Raw genomic sequence first — 22,988 nt, 5'->3', positions numbered from 1 at the left:
AATGCATGACAAAAACGTTGCCCATATAAAAAAAACACTTTCACATTTTTTTCATTTCGATTTGTTTTATGCGATTTTTACTCATTCGATTCTTCTTTATTTTTTCTTTCATCCCTTACTATATAAATGTCGATTTATCTTTTATCCTTGCATGGATTAAATTGGGTCGCATGAGTGATTACCCAAGCTTAGCGTTTGGTATACATTTATACAGTTGATTCAATGGGAGTGGCGTTATTCTATATATGTACTCGCGGAAGATATCTTTGTACCTATCACATTTTGTGCGCTCAAAATCACCTAAACACAACGAAGAGGTTCACTATCAAAACCACATGAACCTTTTGAGAGCTTTCCAATAATAGCTAGCTTACATCAAACTCAAAATATGCGACACCAAAGTGAGAACCCAAAAAACAAATTTACAAGAGAAGACTAATTAACCTCGTCATGCAAAAGAAATATAAACGACGTATACGCGGAGATGTTAATTTCTCTAGTTTCAAATAGAAATAATGTTGTGAGTGCACATATGAGTTGGCATGTTGACATATTGTTCCGTGACGTACGGCCAAGATTAGGCTTCACGGGATAACACATATAAAACACAATCATACCCTCTTCATTATCATATGTCTCCAATAATGAAATCCATATTTGTCCTCAATCTCTTTTTCTTTTCTTTTTTTTTTTCGTTCTAAAATATACAATCTGCCAGACAAAGCAATCTTTCATTCACACTGGTAACCCATGTTATGCGGTTAAAAAATAGACACAGACGCTAAAAAAAAACCAAAAAACTCAAATTTGTATCCATACATTTCCAACACAATTTATCGTTTCCTTGATTTTCTCTGTATATTTAAATAACTCACTAAAACCTCCGAATCCATTAGCACCTACAAAACAATATAATCTCAAAAAAGAGAAGAGGATGAACTCATCCTGTTTACGAGTTATATTACTCTTAGGTGCCATTAATGCCGTCGTTTCTTTATCAATAACCAGATCTTCATCAACAATAACTAGATCTTCAACGATTACCAAATTTTCATCACTTGGTCATGTGTTCCAAATCTGCAAGGGATTGTGTCCGGGATGTGACCACGACTCCTTGCAGTTCTTATTCCGACACAACCTGGTCCGTGCCGCCAGATTCGAACCTCCTTTGATGTGGGACAGCAGGCTCCAGAACTACGCTCAAGGGTGGGCTAATCAACGAAGGGGGGATTGTGCTCTGAGACACTCTTTTTCCAACGGAGAGTTTAATCTTGGTGAGAACATCTACTGGGGATCCGGCGCCAACTGGTCTCCGGCCGACGCAGTGGTTGCTTGGGCCAGCGAGAAGAGGTTTTATCATTACGGCTCCAACACGTGCGACCCTGGTCAGATGTGTGGCCATTACACACAGATCGTGTGGAAGAACACGAGGAGGGTCGGGTGCGCACGTGTGGTATGCAACAATGGTGGAATCTTCATGACTTGTAACTATGATCCTCCCGGTAACTACATTGGCCAGAAACCCTACTAATCATCATTCATCTGTTGATGATCCGATTCTCTCAAGTCATCTTATCTTTAGATAGTATTATGACTTTTTGAGGAAATTAGGTGGGTGTATTTGTGTATTTTAATTGCTAGATTAATAGAAGTTTTTGTGTGGGGTTTGTGATATTGATTTATGTATCTCGATTATTATAATGATGGTTGTAATTGCATTAACGGTTATTCATATATCCGTAAGAATGCGCAGTATATATATAATATATGAAAAGATGATATGTTTTTTAAGAAATTCAAAAATGCAAACGGGATAAGTGTTTTAACTTTTAACATGGTCTCATATACTATAGTTATGATTTAAGAAAATTAATAGAACTATGGATGGTCTTTTTGTATACCAAAAAAAAAAAAAAACAAACATTTGGAGACATGACCATCACAAAATGAAACAACAAAATGTTCATAACACCACCAACTTAAGATCCACACCATGATGAATTTCGAAAGAAACAAAAGACACAAAGAATAAAAACATATATAAATTAAGAAATCACCAACGTTAATTAAAATTGAAAACCAAATTGTTAGACAAAGTTAGTAAGGCTTCTCTCCAACGTAGTTACCCGGAGGGTCGTAATTGCAAGTTATGAAAACTCCTGCGCCATTCTCGCAGACAACTCGAGCGCAACCTAGGAGCCTGGTTTCACGCCACACGATCTGAGTGTAGTGACCACACATACCGCTCCCTTCACACGAGTTAGTCATGTGGTTGTAGGACTGAGCCTCTACGGTCCATGACTCCACAGCAAAAGTCGGTGTAAAGTCTGAGCCACTTCCCCAGAACAAGTTCTCACCGTATGGACCGGTGGAGTGGGTTAGGGAGCAGTCATAACGCCTCTGGTTAGCCCACCATGCTGCGTAGCTCGCGATCTTTCCGTCCCACACCAGTGGAGGCAGACCTGTTGGGAATGAAAATTAAGTCAACTACAAAGTTATTAATAATTTAATTTGACCCCACAATTATGCAAACAATATATCAAATTGTTCGTTTTTTAAGGTAGTATCAACTACAAAGTTATTAATAATTTAATTTGACCCCACAATTATGCAAACAATATATCAAATTGTTCGTTTTTTAAGGTAGTCCATTTCCTTAGATCGTGTTTCGTGTATATATTAAGGTCCCGAACAAAACAAATTATATCTGGTCTTTAGCTATAAGAAAATAGCAGAATTATTAAGGAAATATTTTGTTAATATTACATTTATACAAATATATCCCTAATATGATATTTCAGACGTAAATTTGGCCTATAAGAAACTCTTAAACAAAACTGATCTTAAAATGTAAACTGATCACAGAACTACCACCATGTAGTAGACTGAGCAAAATGTAAGATAAACCATACACAATTATCCTAATCGTCTTATCATGATCATATAATTTCTTATGAATATGACAACAAAGATTACAAAGATCCCAAGTGACCGTTTATGTTGTTTATGCTCTCATAAGTTCTTAATTAATATCACATGCATACGGTCTTAGTTAATTTAATCCTATAATCAAATATACAAAAAAGTACCTAGGCCGCTTCGGACAGTATTATGTGGATCAAGAAATTGTTGTTCGAACGAGCCCGTGGGTGGTTGGTAGGTGGGAGGAGGATGATAGAGGATAGGTTTGGGGCTGGGAGTTGGGAGCGGCTTGGGTTTTGCAACGTAGGAAGGAGGGCTCGGGACTGTAGGTAACCGGGGACGGTAATAGTCTGCATGAACGGCTTGGATGGCGACCAAGAGAATGGCAATTGCGAAGAGTATGGTTTGGGTTGATGTTGTTGTAGTCGCCATCTTTGTGTTCCTTAGATTTGGATGGTGGAAGAAAAATGATTTGATGAGGTTGATTATATATATGTTTAAAAATTAGAGCGCATAATTAATGATGACTAAATGCAATTTGGGAAAATGTCAACTAGAGAAGTGGCTTCCATGTTCGATTATGGTTACCACTTACCACTTGTCGTTTTAGTAAAGAAGAGCTTGTCGATATTTTAACCATGCAACTAGGGTGTTTATTTATTATTCCATACATATATATATATATGTATATAAATAAATAAAATTAGTAAATCAGATATAGATAAATAAATCAGATATATATATATATATATTTGATTATATATATTTATTATTTCATATATATATATATCTATACTAGATAAGAACCTGTCCGATGTGCGGATTTAAAGATTTATAAATTTAATAAAACTATATTAAAATTTATTTTACATTATTTCTATTTTTTTCTATAATACACTGATTTATATTCATGTACAAAACTTTTATGTATTTTACCATTAAAAGTGTATGTTTGCACCAAAGTATATTGTATGTTACAAATATATTATTTACCACCACTGAGAAATTGTCTATATGAACAAATTAGACCAACTATTATATGTCTCTTTACTTTCACTTTTGCATAGTTTCTTTAATCACTAACATTGTTGGCTCAAAAAAAATTTTGAATAAAAAATAAATTACATCACAATAGTGTATCACTAACCATGGAGAGAACCTCGGTTCTGTCCTCCTCCCTTATGGAGAGAACCTTGCGTCAAATCTCCTCCACAATAGAAAGAACATTCGTTCCACTTTCCTCGCTTATGGAGATAACCTTGCGTCCAACCTCCCCCACCTTCCTCCCTTAGGAAGATAACCTTGCGTCCAACCTCCTCCACCATAGAGAGAATATCGGCTCTGCGCTCCTCCTGTGTGGAAAGAACATATTCACGTATTTTAGCTATCTCAAAGTGGCTTGCTCCAACAACCAATGAAACTAAAAACCTTTTTCTAACGTCACAAATTTTTTTGATAGTAACTAATGTTAAATTTCCCAATGTATTTCAGGAAAGTTTCTTTGACACACCATGATTTAGCCTCTGTCTCTTAGCTCCTATGGATCTTTTTTTTTTATCAACCATTGGACCACAACATGTCGGTCCATTAGCCTAATCCCTACATTCGTAGGACGCGAGACTTGATTCCTGGTGTGATGGTGTCTTGTGCATTAAGGACTTACCTTTGGCCATTGCGCTAAGGTCACTTCACCTCCTATGGATCTATCAACAATGATTTATGTTTTTTCAATCTATCTATGTTTGTTGTAGGCTTGTGTTTGATTAGCCTATTTTATCTAACCATTAGGCTGATGACCTTCTCCTTTTTATCTCCTTTTGAGATTGAAAGAATGGTAACAATTATGTTTGCACAAAAAAAAGGTCTATTACCAACCAATCAAGGTTGAGAAATTAGAAGAAAATTAATTTGACATAATTAAGAAAATAATATAAGCATGATAATATATTAATCTCAAATAATTCAAAGATGAAAATATAGATTAGAAAAAACAATCTAAAACTACTACGATAAATTTTAAAGTACAGTATTAGAAAAAGAAGATGCATATATTAATCTTCCATTTTTTTCGGGTCAACATATTAATCATACATATTCCAAACTAAAAAAATAGAAAGTAGGAGTATATTTTGGTTTAAAAAAATAAGGAAAATTTGTCTTCCCATTAAACAAGTTTGACTAATAGAACAAAGTTGAAAACAATATTTTTGAATAAATTAGTTTGTTAGATGAATAATATGAGACGATCTTTGTTTATATAGAAGTTAGTATTTACATTTTTTTAGAATTAATAATTTTTCTGCATATTTTTTTTAATCCCTTTTCTATTTTATGAAAAATTGTTCCATTGAGCTCATTGTTTTTTTCAAAAATTTATTGCTTCCCACTTTCTTTTAAGACGTACTATCGACGATAAGAACGTTTTCTGTTTAGTTGATTTAGTGTTATATAATTTATGTTGTTATCTTGCATTTGTGTATTCATCTTTTTTTTATGCTACTTGTCCTGCAAATTAATAGAAATAATAATAACACCGTGAGAAATTTGTTAATCCCAAAAGTCTTAGTTATTATGCATAAAAAACTTTGTTAACACTTCAAAGTCAAAGATTGCATAGTATGCATTATAAAATTGAGAAACGAAACAAAATTCAAAGAAACGACGACGAAAACACGTGGTAATATCTAGGAATCTTTTTATATAGTTGCTTCGATTAGACAACAAACAAATTACCTTCGAGACTTGTTGAAGAACGATGATGTGTCAAACAAAAGGTTGATAAAAAACAAAGAAGAAAATTTTACCAAGAAAAAACAAAACTAGTCGAAATTATTTTGTTTGGTGAAAAATATGTCATCATTTATTTGCTTATATAAATGGGTATATTTACAATCATTTTCCTTTTAGGATTAACAAAGGTTTTCTTAATATAATAAGATTACAATTATCTTATTCATCGTTTTATCAACTTTGAAAACTGTGATTTCTGATCGTTAAAATTGATACTTGTCACGATCTGATGAGTTACTAACTTTGATATGTGATTTTTGATCATTAAATTTGACACGTGTCACGATCTGGTGAGTTACTAACTTTGAGAACCAAACTTTATATAATAAGATGTTACAAATATATTCTTTACCACCACCTAGAAAATGTCTGTATGAACACATTAAGCCAACTATTATATATCTTTTTACTTTCACTTTTGCATAGTTTTTTTAATTACTAAAATTATTGGCTCAAAAAATATTTCGAATAAAAATATATTACATAGTATACTAATCAATGATGTAACATCACAATAGTGTATGACCAACCATAGAGAGAATCTCAGCTCATCCCTCATTCCTTATGGAGAGAACCTTGCGTCAAATCTCCTCCACTATGGAGAGAACCTTGGCTCCACCTTTAACCTTTCGTCCAATCTCCTCCACCTTCTTCCCTAGAGAAGATAACCTTGCGTCAAACGTCCTCCACCATAAAGAGAACCTCGGCTCTGCCCTCCTAATGTGTAGAGAGAACATGTTCACGTCTTTTAGCTATCTCAAAATGGCTTGCTCCGACAATCAATGAAACTAAAGACCATTTTATAATGTTATAAAATCTTTTGATAGTAACTAATGTTAAATTTTCCAATTTATTCATGGAAGTGTCTTTGACACACCATGATGTAGCCTTTTTTCTCTAGAACACCCCGACTGCCACCTTGCTTAGTGAGCCTATGTCCACTCCCAGTCCATGGGACCACCTTCCTCAGTAGACCCCACGTCTACTTCTAGCCCATCCATATCCGAAAGGCTTTAAATATTTACCCCTATAAATCACCATATGATCTTTTTCTATATTTTGTCCTCACTCGCACAGTTCCGACAATCACTTCCCGAAATGTCACCTATCCTGAAACTACTCCAGCTCAAGCACGCCTAACTCTAGAGTTCTCTCAGGACCCTTGATCGAAAAAATAAGTGCACTTTGGTGACATAGGTGGCCAAATCAATTCTTTTAAACCTATCCGCAAACCAGGATGTCACAGTCTCCGAACTCCAATAGATCTATCAACAACAATTTTTGTTTTTCCAATCTATCTATCTATGTTTGTTGTAAGCTTGTGTTTAATTAGCCTATTTTATCTACCCATTAGGTTGATGAGCTTCTACTCTTTATCTTCTTTTGAGATTGAATGAATGGTAACAATTATGGTTGCACAAAAAGGGTCTATGACCAACCAATCAGTGTTGAAAAAATAGAAGAAAATTAATTTGACATAAATATAGCAATAAAAAATTATAAGCATGATAATTTATGAATTCGAAATAACTCAAAGGTGAAAAGATAAATTAAATAAAAATTTCTAAAAATACTACATTAAATTTTGAAGTACACAGTATTCGAAAAAAACACATATATTAATCTTTTTTGGATCAATATATTAATCTTACCTATTACAAACTGAAAAGGAGAAAGTAGCAGAAAATTTTGGTTTAAAAATTAAGAAAAATTTATCTTTCCATTAAAAATGTTTTACCAATAGAACAAAGTTGAAAGTAATATTTTTGAATAAATTATTTTGTTAGATGAAAAGTATGAGACAATCTATGTTTATATAGAAGTGAGTATTTACAAAATTTAGAATTAATAATTAACTGTATTTTTGTCTTAATCCTATTTCTATTTTTTTGTAGAATTAATAACTTAAAATTTAAAATAAGTATATAATGTTATAATTTTGAATTATATATATATAATCTCCTTATAATTATTTAAAACTTTTAATTTTTGTAATTTTTTTGATAATTATGTTTTTACATTATTAATATTGTTTTTGTTGTAATTTCAAATTTTTCCTATTAAATATTAATTTTTACCCATGTCAAAATCTTAAATTAATATAGATTTGACACATGTAAAAACTTGTTAATGACTAACTTTTAAAACCTAATTTTATATAATAAAATGTATATATAGATAAATAAATCAGATTGAAGTATGAGAAATAAAATTAATTTATAAGAAGGAAAAAAAGCAGCAGGTATATGTGGAACGGACGGCTAGGATTTTATGTGACAACCGAAGAAGGGTCGCATGAAGGGGCAGGTGGCGTGGATCACTTGGAGAATGTCGTAGTGGGGCCCACATTGGACTTATCTGCAAGTGTTGACACGTGAGTAGCACGGCAGCTCCACCGTAAAAAGCCGTAGACCTCACCACACGTGCAGTACCACATTAAAAAATAAAAACACACACTTAAACTCTGAGACACCAATTACTGTACCTAACCAAAACAGAGAATCGAACGAAGAGCAAAGGAGACGGAGGCTCTGTCGGAAAACTATCGACAACACCAAATTACTTGCCGTCGCCGGCGGATAATTCACTCAGACCATCGGACATGTAACTTTCTCTCTCGCTTTGATATCTAATCTATTTTTCTATTGGTGAGTCTGTTCCAAGTCTTCGACGTAGGATTTGGTTAGGGGAATTTAATCTATTTCGTGTTTTTATATTACTGGGGATGTTGATGATTTCGCCGAGGGTGTTTTATACAGTCTAATTTATGTACTTTGTGCTGTTTTGCAGATCTCAGAAATTAGGGTTTTTAATTTTTAGAGGAAGTAACGAATATGAAGAGGAACTTAGAGGGGAATGATGACGACAAGCCTGAACGAAAGCGTCCTGCTCTTGCTAGGTCTTTTTTCTCTTCTCTTCATCTTCTCTAATTTTTTACACGATTGATTACTGCAATTTTCTAAGACTTTTTTTTTTTGCTTATCCTTTTGTTATTCTTATGTGTGCAGTGTGATTGTTGAGGCTCTGAAACTAGACAGTTTGCAGAAGCTTTGCTCGTCTTTGGAACCTATCCTCCGCAGAATTGTAAGATTTTGTTTACTTTTTCTTTTTTTTTAGCTCTGTTTGTGTTGTATTTGTTCTCTGTCTCTGTTAAAACCTTAGTTATGAATCAGTTTTTCATTATTAAGGTCTTAGTACGGTATTGGTGTTGAACAGGTTAGTGAGGAAGTGGAACGTGCTTTAGCTAAATTGGTACCTGCTGCTGGGCTTACTGCAAGGTAATATCTTTTGTACAATGGCTAGCTTACTATATAACTTAGTGGACCTTGGATTTGGATAGTGTTCTGTGCTTTAGCTCATTCGAAATTAGGTAGTGTGTATCCTGAAATGTATGAGCATTTTGCAGTTCTGGGTCTTCTCCGAAACGAATTGGATGTCCAGATGGCCGGAATTTGCAGCTGCAGTTCAAGTCTAGGTTATCTCTCCCATTATTCACTGGAGGGAGAGTGGAAGGAGAGCAAGGTGCTGCTATCCATGTTGTATTGATTGATGCAAACATTGGCCGTCCTGTGACATTTGGACCCGAAGCTTCTCTGAAGCTTGATGTTGTGGTGCTTGGAGGTGACTTCAACAACGAAAATGATCAAGACTGGACCCAGGAAGAGTTTGAGAGCCATGTTGTGAAAGAGCGTGAAGGAAAGAGACCGTTGCTTACTGGAGACATGTGTGTTGTTCTCAAAGAAGGGGTAGGCACTTTGGGTGAGGTAACTTTCACAGATAATTCAAGCTGGATTCGAAGTCGGAAGTTCAGACTTGGTTTGAGGGTCGCCTCTGGTTACTGTGATGGCATACGCATACGTGAGGCAAAGACAGAAGCTTTCCATGTTAGAGATCACAGGGGAGAATGTATGTGTTTTCTTCTTATCGTTTTCTCTTTGTGACTTGTACTTGCACACTTCTCTTTCTTCTGAATCAATGTGTTTTCGGATTGTTGTGTGCAGTGTACAAGAAACATTATCCACCTGCTTTGAATGATGAGGTGTGGAGGTTGGATAAGATTGGTAAAGATGGTGCGTTCCATAAGAAGCTAAGAGCTGCAGGAATAGTTACTGTGGAAGGCTTTCTGAGAAATTTGGTCAGGGATTCTGCAGAATTACGAGCTGTAAGTACCTATAACGCGAAGCTCATTGCTATTGGATGAGAATAATTATTTAACTTACGCTCATGAATTATTATAATTGTCTGATGTGTGTTTAGATTCTTGGAAGTGGCATGTCAAATAAGATGTGGGATGTGCTAGTGGAGCACGCAAAAACATGTGTCCTAAGCGGTAAACTTTATGTCTACTATGCTGAAGATTCAAGGACTGTCGGCGTTGTGTTCAATAACATTTACGAGCTAAGTGGCTATATTTCTGGGGAGCAATACTTATCTGCTGATTCACTCTCTGAAAGCCAAAAGGTCTATTACATTCTCCTTAACTTTGGCACTTATTTGCTTTTGCTGGTTTGTATTATTGTTCTGGTAAACTCTTATTTACAGATCTTTGTTTTACTGATGTTTGATTCCATAATTCACTTCTGTTATATGTATGCGGTAGTATAAAAATTTTGGTGTTTAATTCTGAAAGGTATACGTGGATGAACTGGTGAAGAAAGCAAATGAAAATTGGAACCAAGTCGTGGAGTATGAAGGCAAATCTCTTTTAAACTTCAACCAACCTGAGAGGTTGGATATGTCTCAGACTGATCCTGCAGCGACTTTGGCTAATTACTCTACCACCGCTGCTGCTGACAATCCAATACATGTGACAGTAATTCCATCCGCAGTGCCTCCTAATCAGTCTTCAGTGCTTACAGAATTCTCAATTGGAGGTTTGAAAATCAGTCCCTTGTAAATCACCAAATCGTTTAGATATTGTGTTCTTGGTTATATATCATAAGATTGCCTCCCATTTTGATCTCTACTGCAGGGTATAATCAAACGTTGGCTACAGCGCAGCCTCATAACCCGCAAGAACAATTCGACAATGGTTTGCAGCGAGATCAGTTCATGGGAATACATCAACATCAACATCAAACTCGAACCACCATAGAGAATGAAAATGTAACTGGGCTCGTTTTTGGTCCTCCACAGTCAGCCTCAAGCGGGTACCAAGACACTGAATCTTCTGTTGATCAGGAAAATCTTAATCCTTTTGAAGACTGGTCAAATCATCATGAGGGGGATTTTTTCTCCGAAGAAGAGATCCGGCAAAGAAGCAATGAATTGTTAGCTAATGAGGACATGCAAGAGCTGCTCCAGCTCTTCATGGGAGATGGCAATGAGGAAGATGGGTTTGCTTTCCCATCATTTATGCATAATACACCGACGATGCAGGGATATGAAGAGGAGGACCGTGGGCGATCAGGAAAAGCGGTTGTTGGGTGGCTAAAGATAAAAGCTGCAATGAGATGGGGGTTCTTCATCAGGAGGAAAGCTGCTGAGAGGAGAGCACATATTGTGGAGCTTGATGATGATGATGAATGGATGGATAGTCAGGTTGCTTGCTAGTATATAGTAATAGTAGACCTGTACAGTTTAGGAATATATATCATTATATCAACATAACTAACCGATAGTCAGGCTGCTTGCTAGTATGCTTGTGGTGGGCTACGTACTAGCATTGATGATTCCATGAATCTCCATTCCACCATTTCTTTGCAAAGATTGATTTGGAGTTCAGTTTTTCCATGAATTTTTGCAACAACTTCGATAATTTTTGCAAAGATTGATTTTCGCAGTTTTCACCTTTGGTATGAGAGCAAAATGAGTCTGAGATGAGTCAACAGCATATGGATATCCTCTCATCTCTTCTCTTGTGATAGAAACTCAGAGAAGTTTGATATGACTTCTTCCTTGTTTCGTAGAGCATTTGAGGATGTTAAAGCATCTTCAATAATACGGTAGAGTATTGAAATAGCTGAATAGGTTAACACAATAAGAAACCTTTTAACTCCACATATCATTCTCGTAGGTTCATCAAAATTCCACAATTCTGGAAATGAAAATTGCTCAGATAAACCTAGGCTAGATTAGTAAAAATATAGAGACAAAATCCCAAAAATCAAACTCTAGAAGCAAAACAATGAAACATATAATTTGATCAAATATTGCATAAAGTATGTATGAGAAATTAAACTGTATCACATCTACTAAACTGGAATTTAAACGATGACCTACGGAAGTACTAAAAATAATCTTCAGCACAGCAGTAAGACAAGAAACCTTGGAAACAATCTGATTATCTTTTCGTATCTTGTAATTAATGTCTTCCATTGATGAAAGACCCAATAAATATAGACCCATTTACCCAACTCATGAAAGACATGTCTCTTGTCTCAAAACTTTTTTCAGAGGAGAACCAAACAAGCAGATATTTAGACCATGCAGCACGTAACATGTCTACATGTTTTAGTATATAAAAAGGAGTTAGGTTTGGAGAATCTACGGCAAGAATTTGGCTAATCCAACTAACACAATTCCAGATATTTTGATATCAACTGCTAATTTATTTTTATTTTTCTGCAAAATTGTTATCAAAAAAGAAAAGAAAAAAACACACACATGTAAAATTATTTTGTGAATTTCATCTTTACAGGAGGGTCTAGAGTTTACGTGCGTGAGGGGGACTGATTTTAAGGAGGCTGGCACTTGGATTCTTTGCTTAATATGAAACTTGTCAATAAAGATGGTCATCACAAGTAGGGAGAGATCTTAGCTGTGTCCCATACGGCCATGCCCATACTTATCTAGAAAAAAAAGCGACGATGGTCAAGATTAAATAAATGTATAAAGAAGACATTTTAACAAAACCGCGTCTCCAACTCCAAAGACCAAATTAATGTCACTAGCCATCACTTTCCACCTTCCAGCTGTCCGAATCAAGACGCGCCTTTTTTCTTCACCAAACCAAACCTATCGTCCTGATCGAACCTTCCTATCTCCCTGCCTCTGCTCTTACTATAAATACAAACAAATACGACATCACCCAAAAACCCAATAAATCTAAACTCAAAACACAAAAAAAAAACAAATACAAGAAAATATAGTATCTAAGCAATGTCAGTGATCAATTACTCCACCACCATCTTTGTTGGTGCGGGATTCAACACCCCAACATACCGGTCTAAACCATAAATCGAAATCGGTTAGCTAAACCAAAGAATTCGGGAAGAGGATCAAATTCGGTCTTCAAAACAGGGTCCAACAAGATCTTATAGGCCCGGTCCAAGAATGTGAAGCCGACTTCCTAGATCGCTCGGTGGCCGACCTAACAATGAAAAAGAAACTTTCCTAATCTTGGTTTGATCCATTAGGAAAGTAGCTATATTCTGTAATCTAGAGAAACATATAAATAGGGGACATCCCCTTTTTTGTACATTATCAAGCAATTAATACAAAAACCCTAATCTTCTCATTATTTTTGAGCAAGAACCTAACTTCTTTCCCAAGAGACCTAAATCCTCTTTTGTTCTTAGTTTTAATCCGATTATTTGAGAGAGTTCTTGAGTGAATTTGTTTCCCCCCTCAAACAAATTCATTGTGGAAACCTAGTTTCTTACCCGTCATCTCGATTTCTCGGACATACCGACAGTCAACCAATTGGAGCGAAAGACCCTCCTCCCACAAGAAACGTCGAGCCTCCGACCATCGAACTCGTCTCACGGATTCGTGAGACCCCGGTTATCCTGATCGCTCCCTCAACGAACACGGGAGCTTGCCTCGAGATCGAGGAGATCCAGTCGCAGATTTGCGGCATAAGCTCGCTCCTCCACCGGGCTATCAGCACAGATCCAGAAATTGATAGGATCGTCGAGGTCACTCGGCGAACCCCCTTCACTCAGCGGATTCTGCAAGCCGCCATACCGAACGTCAAGCTGAAGCTCCCGACTTACCTTGGCGATAAGGACCCGGTCCACTTCATGACATCTTTCATGGCAACTGTGGCCAAGGCGCGATTTACTGACGAACAGCGGAATATTGGGTACTGCCAACTGTTCGTCGACAGTCTCTCCGGTCCCGCTCTGACTTGGTTCACGCGGCTTGAATCGAATTCAATCGACAACTTTAACCAGCTGTCCACAGCTTTTCTCAAGCATTACCGAATTTTCATTGAACGAGGTGTGACGAGTTCGGATCTCTGGGAGATGGCCCAAGAACCTGGCGAGCCCATTGGCAGTTTCCTGGGCAGATTTAAAGAAAAACTGGCGAATATTTCTGTCCCGGAAGATGTCGCAATTGCTGCTTTTAGAAAAGGCCTACTTTCCGGTTCAGCTTTACGAAAGGATCTCAACATCCGGGAACCCAAAGAACTCGACGACACGCTACATCGAGCTTCCCGGTTTGCACTCCTGGAAGATGAAGACGCCAAGTTGGCCGCCAAAACGGCACTAGAACCTCCGGCCCCCACGAAGGTTAGGAATCGAGAGGAATACCACGAGCCCCGAAAGCATCACGACCCTGAGGACCGAAAGAAGGGCATAGATCATGCGGTTTCAGAAGCCGATGGCCAAAACAAACCGACGTCCGAACCAAAGGAGTTGTATTGTGATTTCCATATGGTACATGGCGATGCAACAAATGAGTGCATGCACTTGAAGAACTACCTCTATGGAAAATATCTTTCTGGTGAAGTGGAAGGGAGAGGTCGTCGTGGAGGCTGGCGGGGTGGTCGATCCAACGGTGGCCGCAGCGCAGGAGCTGGTGGTCGAGGTTACGCAAACAACGGCCCTGCTAATAATATTCAACAGCCAGCGAGTCAAGTATTCGCCGACCGTCAAGAAGAGATGCCCCAAGAGAACGAGCTACCCGGTCCTCCAAAGCGACAAAGGAGACAGAACCCTGAGCGACCTAACTCCCCTCACTGAGGCCGAATAACTATGATACTAGGCCCGCCCGAAGATTGCACCGATTCTGTTCGAGCATTAAAAAAGAGGGCACGCCAAGTTTGCAGCCTTCAGTCGGTCTCGAACGAACCTCCACTCTGTTCGGATCCCATATCGTTCACATCGGAAGATGCCAAAGGGATTCAACATCCTCATTCGGATCCTCTGGTCATCGAAGTAACTATGGGCGAATTCGATGTCGAAAGAGTCTTGGAGGGTGGCCCGATCTTGCTCCGTCATCGAAAAACCAGGACGCATAGCAATTATAGAGTGGGGACCATCTCAAATCTCTGGAAATATGGATAATCCAAGCAAATATCAACCCTACGGATCCATTACGAACTGTCGAGGTGGGGGCCGAACTGGAATACCATATTAAGGTACAGCTCATCTGCCACAAGCTCAATATCGACCCGACATTCAAACCAGTTAGACAGAAAAGCAGGCGTCGGGCAAGAGCAGTCCAAGACGAGGTCGAGCGTTTACTCAAAGCAGATCAAATAATGGAGGTCCAGTATCCTGATTGGTTGTCCAACCCGGTCGTCGTAAAAAAGAAAAACGGAAAATGGAGAGTCTACGTGGATTTCACCGATCTAAACAAAGCGTGTCCTAAAGATAGCTTCCCTTTGCCGCACATAGCCCGACTTGTCGAAGCCACAACAGGGAACCAATTGCTTTCGTTCATGGACGCCTTCTCAGGATACAATCTGATTGCCATGAGTTCGACGGATCGCAAAAAAACAGTGTTCATCACAGATAGAGGAACATATTGCTACAAAGTTATGCCATTCGGATTGAAAAACGCCGGGGCAACCTACCAAAGGTTGGTCAATATGATGTTTGTCGATCTGCTCAGACGAACTATGGAGGTCTATATCGACGACATGTTGGTCAAGTCTTTAATCGCGGAGCAGCATATTCAGCATCTCCATGAATGCTTCAACATTTTCGATCAATTCTAAATAAAACTGAATCCAACGAAGTGCACGTTTGGAATCACCTCGGGCGAATTCCTAGGATACATCGTTACTGAGCGAGGAATAGAAACCAACTCCAAACAGATTGAAGCCATACTTGGCCTCCCATCCCCTACTAACAAACGGGAGGTGGAGCGCTTGACTGGCCGGATCGCTACTCTAAATCATTTCATCGCCCGATCAACGAATAAATGCCTTCCTTTCTATCATCTTCTCCGGGGAAACAAGGATTTTCATTGGGACGACACTTGCGAGATCGCCTTTCGGCAATTGAAGACCAGTCAACCGGTGCTAGTCAAGCCGGAAAATGGCGAGACGTTATACCTTTACGTTTTGATTTCTGGCTCGACTGTTCGTGGCGTGCTAGTCCGAAACGATCGCGGCGATCAAAGACCAATATTCTATACTAGCAAAGCCCTCAACAACGCAGAGTCAAGATATCCTACGCTGGAAAAATTGGCATCCAATAACGAGCTCGGAGACCCAACTCCTAGGGAAGAGCATTGGACCATGTTCGTCGACGGTTCGTCATCCCATCAGGGATCCGGTGTGGGACTCATTCTCCGATCTCCCAGCGGTGAGGTGCTTAAGCAAGCATTAAAGCTCAATTCCAAAGCATCCAATAACGAGACAGAATACGAGGCCATTCTTGCAGGACTTCGATTAGCACGAGGACTAAGAGTAACACATCTGCAAGTCTTCTGTGATTCCCAGCTAGTGGTCAGTCAGTTCAGTGGAGAGTTCTATGCAAAGAGCGAGCGAATGGGTGCATACCGCCAGTTGGTCCGGACATTGTCTGAGGAATTCAATTCTTTTTCTCTGACAAAGGTTCCACGAAGCGGGAACACATCAGCAGATGCTCTTGCATCCCTGGCAAATCGCTCGGATCCAGATTTGCAGCGCACGATTCCTGTTGAGTGCGTAGAGGTACCCAACATCGATCTAGCCAACCTGGTCACCTTTATCAACGACGATTCGGTTCCAATGGAAGTTGAAGAGCCGATAGAAGACCTAACGGATGTTACAAAGCCACCTGACGATTGGCAAATCGAGATTAAGTTGTATATCTCTGAATGGATCGTCCCGCCAGAACGTTGGGCTGCTCGGCGCTCAAAAGCTCAAAGCGCGAGATACGTCCTGTTTAATGGAAACTTATACCGTCTCAGTTCATCCGGAGTATTCCTTACCTGCGTTAGCCGCGAAGAGGTCGAACTAATCATGACCGAAGTACATGAAGGTGAGGGTGGTAATCACTCCGGTGGACGGGCACTTTCTTTGAAAATCAAGAAGGATAGTCATTATTGGCCAACCATGGTAGCCGACTGTGAGGCCTTTTCGGCGAAATGTGAAGCCTGCCAGCGTCATGGGCCAATGCGACATGTTCCGCCCGAACTACTAAGTACTGTAACGGCCCCGTACCCCTTCATGCGCTGGGCAATGGATCAGGTTCGACCTCTCCTGCCGTCGAGATCCAAGAAGTTCGTCCTTGTACTAACTGATTACTTCATTAAATGGGTGGAAGCGGAGTCGTTCACTAAGGTCCAATCTTTGGACGTGACCAATTTCATATGTAAAAACATCATATGCCGTCACGGACTTCCTTACGAGATCGTCACCGATAATGGTACGCAGTTTACCTCGCTCATCACCAGGCGTTTCTTGAGTAAGTGGCAAATTCGTCTGGGTACGTCAACTCCCCGATATCCTCAAGGAAACGGTCAAGCCAAGGCGATGAACAAATCAATCGTAGATGGACTGAAGAAACGACTCTTTTGGAGAAAATGAGCATGGGCAGATCACCTCGATGGTGTACTGTAGTCCTACCGAACAACCCCCCGGCGATCTACAGGACAGTCCCCTTTCTCTATGGCTTATGGGATTGAGGGGCTCGCCCTGGCCGAAGCCGGTGTCCCAATACTTCGTCGAGCCATGATGGTTGATAATTCTGATCTCAATGACAACATGCTAATCGATCATATCGACTTCGCTGAGGAATTATGTGACCATGCCTTTGTTCGGATTCAACATTACCAAGATGCGGCTAATAGGTATTATAATAAGACTGTTCGTCAGTGGCTTTTGAGAGAAGGTGACTTGGTCCTACGAGAAATTTACGAGAATACCAGAGAACTCAACGCCGGTAAACTCGGTGCTCGGTGGGAAGAGCCATATGTTATATCCAAAGCAGTTCGCCCTTGCGTTTACGAGCTTATGACTATATCTGGAGAGCGGATCCAGAACTCGTGGAACGCGGCACACTTGAAGCGTTACTACTATTAGGTCGCCTTTACGACCTTATTTAGGAGGTTTCGGGAACCCGACCTCCACCTATGTTATGTATGTAGTATGAACTACGACTGGCTTGATCCCTATTTCAGGGTACGTAGGCAATTCCTCATCTTTTGGTAAAGATTGAACGAATGCAGCCAGAATTTCAATAAAGTTTATTTTTGTCGAGATCTCCATCGAATGTGCGAGTCAATTGGATTCAGCTCGGCAGTTCGGCATAAGTACAACTTGACAAAAAAGAAAAGAGAAACAGAATTGAAATTTCCATTGAATGTGAGTCGAAATGCGGGATTCAGCACCCCCAACATACTGGTCTAAACCATGAATCGAAATCGGTTAGCTAAACCAAAAAATTTGGGAAGAGGATCGAATTCGGTTTTCAAAGCAGGGCCCAACAAGATCTTATAGGCCCGGTCCAAGAATGTGAAGCCGACTTCCTAGATCGCCCGACGGCCGACCTAACAAGGAAGAATAAATTTTCCTAATCTTGGTTTGATCCATTAGGAAAGTAGCTATATTCTGTAATCTAGAGAAACATATAAATAGGGGACATCCCCATTTTTGTAAATTATCAAACAATTAATACAAAACCCTAATCTTCTCATTATTCTTGAGCAAGAACCTAACTTCTTTCCCAAGAGACCTAAATCCTCTTTTGTTCTTAGTTTTAATCCGATTATTTGAGAGAGTTCTTGAGTGAATTTGTTTCCCCCCCCTCAAACAAATTCATTGTGAAACCTAGTTTCTACAATCTTGGTTCCTTTGGTTGCTGCTCTTATGATATGCTCTGTTTCCGCCAACTTTCAACGAGCCGTAGAGATAACTTGGGGAGATGGACGTGGGAAGATCACAAACAACGGCGATCTTCTCACACTCTCTCTTGACAAAGCCTCAGGTTCAGGATTCCAATCCAAGAATGAATATTTGTTTGGTAAAATCGACATGCAGATCAAGCTCGTTGCCGAAAACTCAGCTGGAACAGTCACCGCTTACTATGTAAGTCCCTCCCTAGCTTTAGTGTTGTTTTCTAAAGTACACATATTTTTAGAGTAGTTTAGGCGCTAAATGTGTTTTCTTTTGGATTTATAGTTAAAATCTCCTGGATCTACATGGGACGGGATTGATTTCGAGTTCTTGGGAAATCTAAGTGGTGATCCTTACACACTTCATACCAATGTCTTTACGCAAGGCAAAGGCGATAGAGAACAACAATTCAAGCTCTGGTTCGATCCCACTAGTGATTTCCACACTTACTCTATCATCTGGAACCCACAACGCATCATGTAAGCCTTCTTCTTTCTTGATCCCAACATTGTTAAATAAAGTTGACGATATCGTAAACTAAACTAAATAGCAAATCCGAGCCAAAACAGTCCATCTAATATACTAGATTAGGTTTTACTTTTGTTACTATTATTTATAAACCAATCTTGAACAACTCTTTTGAATATAATCTTTTTTTTTTTTTCTATCAATTCAGATTCTCCGTGGATGGAACTCCAATAAGAAAATTCAAGAACATGGAATCTCAAGGAACTCTGTTTCCTAAGAACCAGCCGATGAGAATGTACTCAAATCTATGGAATGTAGAAGACTGGGCCACAAGGGGTGGTCTCGTCAAAACCGACTAGTCTAAAGCTCCTTTCCACCGCTTCCTACCGCGGTTTCAACGAAGAAGCTAGCGTCGTGGTCAACGGCCAGTCGTCATGCCCTAACGGGTCAGAACAAGGAAGTAGTGGTTCGTGGTTGTCCCAGGAGCTAGACTTGACAGGTCAAGAACAGATGAGACGGGTGCAGAATAAGTACATGATCTAAAATTATTGTACGGACGCTAACAGGTTCCCTCAAGGTCTTCCACGCGAGTGCTTATCTACGTGAATCTTTTAAGCAAAATATCCAAAGCCTTTAAAACTAATACTACTATTCTTTCATTCAATATCATATAAGGTATCAAATGTTTACACTACAAGAAAATGTTTGATATCCTACCACACAAATTAAAGGAAATTAGTAGGAAATATTTGTTTCTTACCGTTTTCCTACAAAAACCGAAGGAGGAAATAGCCCGTATTTTCAAAGGAAGTTTCGTAGGAAAAGCGAAAGAAAAGTGAAGGGTAGCACCTCTCATTTTCCTACGAAATATTAGAAGGAAAATATTCACTGTTTTCCTTCTAATATTTTCATTCAATTTTCCTTCCAATCTTTCACAAGATTACTTCAAAAAATTATTTCTATTTCCTTCAGAATTTTCATATTATTTTCCTAGATCATACCCCAAACTAATTCTATTTTCCTTTTCCCAATTAGTTTTGCATTTTTATAAATTCAAAATGTTTTAACAATTGAAGGAATACATATTCATTACTTCTAAAAAACAGTTTATCAATCCATACAATTTTACAACTTCATACAAGATGAACTACCAAAAAACTAATTATATATGCTAGGGGACCACGATCAAGGTTGTGTCAGCGTCATCATCATCATAATATCCTCTCGTGTAAGAGGATTTTCCTGAAGCGAAGCATCACCCTCAGGTTGGCGTTGAGATTGGATGAGCTCCATCTGACTATAAGCCATATCAAACACACTTTGTTCCATGAAATGAATCATATTAGGCTACGTTCCTAGTTCAATTGTCTTACAAAAACAGAAACAGTTAGTTAGTAATAAAAACAGAAACAATAGGCGTAATCAAATTCAAAAGTGAAGTGAATTCAAAAACCAGAAGTTACTAACAAAAACAGAGCTGGGTAATAAAATTGTTAAAGCTAGAAACAAAACGTTAATAGAACTACTTACCATCTCATCCCAACGTCGTTCATAAGTTTTTGCACCATTGTTGTGTTTAGCGACCCCTAAACCACCCATTGTACTTCCTCGATTGGTAGAGTTTTTGGGCTGCAATCTCTATGGTTTGTTCCTTTCAACAGAAAGTTTTTAGTCACAATTGACTCAAAAAAAAAAAAAAAAAAACCATAAAGAAAGAAAACACAACTTAGCCGAAAACCAAAAAACCGACAATGACTATGAGCTTCCTTGTAGAAAAAAAAAAATTCATGGACAAGAAAATAATTAACATTTATGAGCCTCCCCGTAGAAAAAAAAACACAAAATCTGCCCAAGAAAATAATTCAATTTTATTTTTGCAACAAAACTTAACATAAAAAATCAGAAAAAAACAAAATTACTGAAACCAACATCGTAAAACTTGAAAACTTACAGTGGCTGTTCAAGTAGTTGAGAAGAAACACATACGGAATAGTGTGGATCTGGAGCCGGAGACTACGAAGAGTCGTCAGTCATCCTTTGACTCGATGCTTTCCGGTTAACCATGAGATGGAATAGAAGGAATTAGATGTTTTAGGAAATGAAATGGATTTTACCGGAGAAGAATTCGATGAGAAACGCCGCTTGATCTTTTTAGGTAACTAGGAGGTGAATAAGTGAAAACTGCTCTGTGTATCTAGGGTTTTTACGTTTCCATTGCTATTGTTGGGTAAAGGATATAGCCCAATAACACAAAATTGATTTTGCCTTAACCCATTAAAGAAAATCGATTTTGCTAAAGTCCATTACAGAATTGTCTTCCTTAAATGGCCAAGTACAAAACTGCATCAATAAAAGAAACTTAAAATTATTTTTATGGTTTGTTTGATTTTGTAATTTTTTTAGTAATATTTCTATCATAAATAATTTTAGGTTTTCCATTTTAATTTATATATAAAGAAAAAATTTCATGTTAGGTATATTTAGTAAGTTATTTTTTTGTATGAATTTAAAAAGTTCTAATTAAATTAAAGAATTATGATTTTATCTTTCCAATGTCCTACGACATATCCTACCACATTTAGTTAGTAGGAAAATTGAATGAGACTTTCCTTCTAAATACCTTTGAAATATGTTTCCTTTTAAATTCCTTCCATTTTCTTTCGGTTTTTCCTACGAATTTGTTTTCGAAGGAAAACGAATGTAAATATCCCTTCATAATTCCTTCCCATAGTTATCCTTTCATTTTCTTCCAACTTTCCCTCTATTTTTCTTTTGAAAATAGTTTTGGACGGGTTTTCGAAGGAAATTCCCTTCGCTTTTTTTTATGTCTTTTAGCGTAGGATTATTCTCTTTTATTTTCCTACGACAATTTTTTTCTGTCAAAACTTTGAAGATTTTTCGAAGGAAAATAGTGCTTTCAAAAGATTTGTAGGAAATGTTGTAGGAAAACGTTCTGTTTTCTTGTAGTGTTAGTTACATCTTTCTATGTGAGTATATGCGTATTTAAATGATCCATCACCTTCCCAGTTGAACGTAGTAACGTACCATCAGGAAAATTAAAGTTATAGACCAATGTGAGAACAGATAAAACAATAGAAAAAGCATTTCATCTTAATTCCAAAATGTACAACGTAAACCCTATATAACTTTTACAAACCCTCCGCCATGGCCATGACCATGAGGTCTCGTCCAGCACTTAAACAATGTGAATTTTCTCATGCTATCCTTAGGAACTGTTGTGTCCTATATATTGGATACATCTTGTGCTTGGTCCAACATGATTGTACATTTTTAAGGAGATAAGGTTATATTATTTTCTTTGTCCGTTTTGTTTGTTTTGTCCCGTTATTTACCAATTACATTCGTAAGTTTGAATACATATTATGATTCATTAACGATAATAAATATAAACCACTAGACTACAAATTCCGGTTTTTATTTAATTGTTTGTACACCAAACAATAAGATAATGTCATAATCTTATTTGCATGATATTAACCTTTCACCTTCTCTTTTTTGTTTTTTTTGTTCAACAACCTTTCACCTTCTCTTTATTCACTTTAATTTATGAAGCTATGAACCACTACATCAAAAACGATTCCCTATTTATTTACGTCAAAATAATCTGATTTTACGGTCTTAGCTGTTAATCAACCACAATTTCATGCATATATTGTTAGAGTAGTATTCCATTTTATTTTGATATGAAAAGTAAAAACGAATAATTTCTAATTAAATAAACATCATTTTCTGAGAATCTTATGATTGATTCCTCAAGAAAAAAAAAGAAAAAAAAACTATAAATTATATG

At 37.9% G+C, this 22,988-nt stretch overlaps 3 protein-coding genes, 2 long non-coding RNA genes and 1 pseudogene across 6 annotated transcripts; 3 read left to right on the top strand and 3 right to left on the bottom strand.

Annotated features, from left to right (window-relative positions):
- Positions 1–636: 636 nt before the first annotated feature.
- LOC104722382 (pathogenesis-related protein PR-1) lies at positions 637–1,795 on the top strand. The gene has a single exon (XM_010440531.2). It carries the CDS (start codon positions 935–937, stop codon positions 1,529–1,531), a length of 597 nt encoding a protein of 198 aa, XP_010438833.1. The 5' UTR covers positions 637–934; the 3' UTR covers positions 1,532–1,795.
- A 152-nt stretch (positions 1,796–1,947) lies between these two features.
- LOC104722381 (pathogenesis-related protein PR-1-like) lies at positions 1,948–3,376 on the bottom strand. Its single transcript, XM_010440530.3, has 2 exons — positions 3,090–3,376; positions 1,948–2,462 (listed from the first exon to the last, which is right to left on the bottom strand). The coding sequence occupies exons 1-2, from the start codon at positions 3,352–3,354 to the stop codon at positions 2,098–2,100; spliced, it is 630 nt and encodes a 209-aa protein (XP_010438832.1). The 5' UTR covers positions 3,355–3,376; the 3' UTR covers positions 1,948–2,097.
- Positions 3,377–8,139: 4,763 nt separating this feature from the next.
- On the top strand, positions 8,140–11,445 carry LOC104722380 (calmodulin-binding protein 60 D). Its single transcript, XM_010440529.3, has 9 exons — positions 8,140–8,316; positions 8,503–8,611; positions 8,721–8,796; positions 8,929–8,990; positions 9,119–9,618; positions 9,714–9,874; positions 9,970–10,173; positions 10,343–10,586; positions 10,685–11,445. The coding sequence occupies exons 2-9, from the start codon at positions 8,547–8,549 to the stop codon at positions 11,263–11,265; spliced, it is 1,893 nt and encodes a 630-aa protein (XP_010438831.1). The 5' UTR covers positions 8,140–8,316; positions 8,503–8,546; the 3' UTR covers positions 11,266–11,445.
- LOC147933728 (uncharacterized) lies at positions 10,313–12,018 on the bottom strand. Its single transcript, XR_015572431.1, has 3 exons — positions 11,503–12,018; positions 11,373–11,410; positions 10,313–11,283 (listed from the first exon to the last, which is right to left on the bottom strand). It is a non-coding gene; the product is annotated as an uncharacterized LOC147933728 (long non-coding RNA).
- Positions 12,019–18,574: 6,556 nt separating this feature from the next.
- On the top strand, positions 18,575–19,793 carry LOC104727750 (putative xyloglucan endotransglucosylase/hydrolase protein 23; annotated as a pseudogene). The gene is made up of 3 exons (XR_015572509.1): positions 18,575–18,901; positions 18,995–19,188; positions 19,386–19,793. The product of XR_015572509.1 is annotated as a putative xyloglucan endotransglucosylase/hydrolase protein 23 (transcript).
- Positions 19,794–20,199: 406 nt separating this feature from the next.
- LOC104722379 (uncharacterized) lies at positions 20,200–21,406 on the bottom strand. The gene is made up of 3 exons (XR_757187.3): positions 21,129–21,406; positions 20,708–20,828; positions 20,200–20,545 (listed from the first exon to the last, which is right to left on the bottom strand). It is a non-coding gene; the product is annotated as an uncharacterized LOC104722379 (long non-coding RNA).
- Positions 21,407–22,988: the final 1,582 nt, after the last annotated feature.

Source organism: Camelina sativa, chromosome 11 (genome assembly GCF_030686135.1).
Source record: "Camelina sativa cultivar CO46 ecotype springtype chromosome 11, ASM3068613v1".
NCBI lineage: Eukaryota > Viridiplantae > Streptophyta > Magnoliopsida > Brassicales > Brassicaceae > Camelina > Camelina sativa.
Note: the sequence above shows the minus strand (reverse complement) of the source record. Positions and strands in the feature narration are given on the sequence as shown.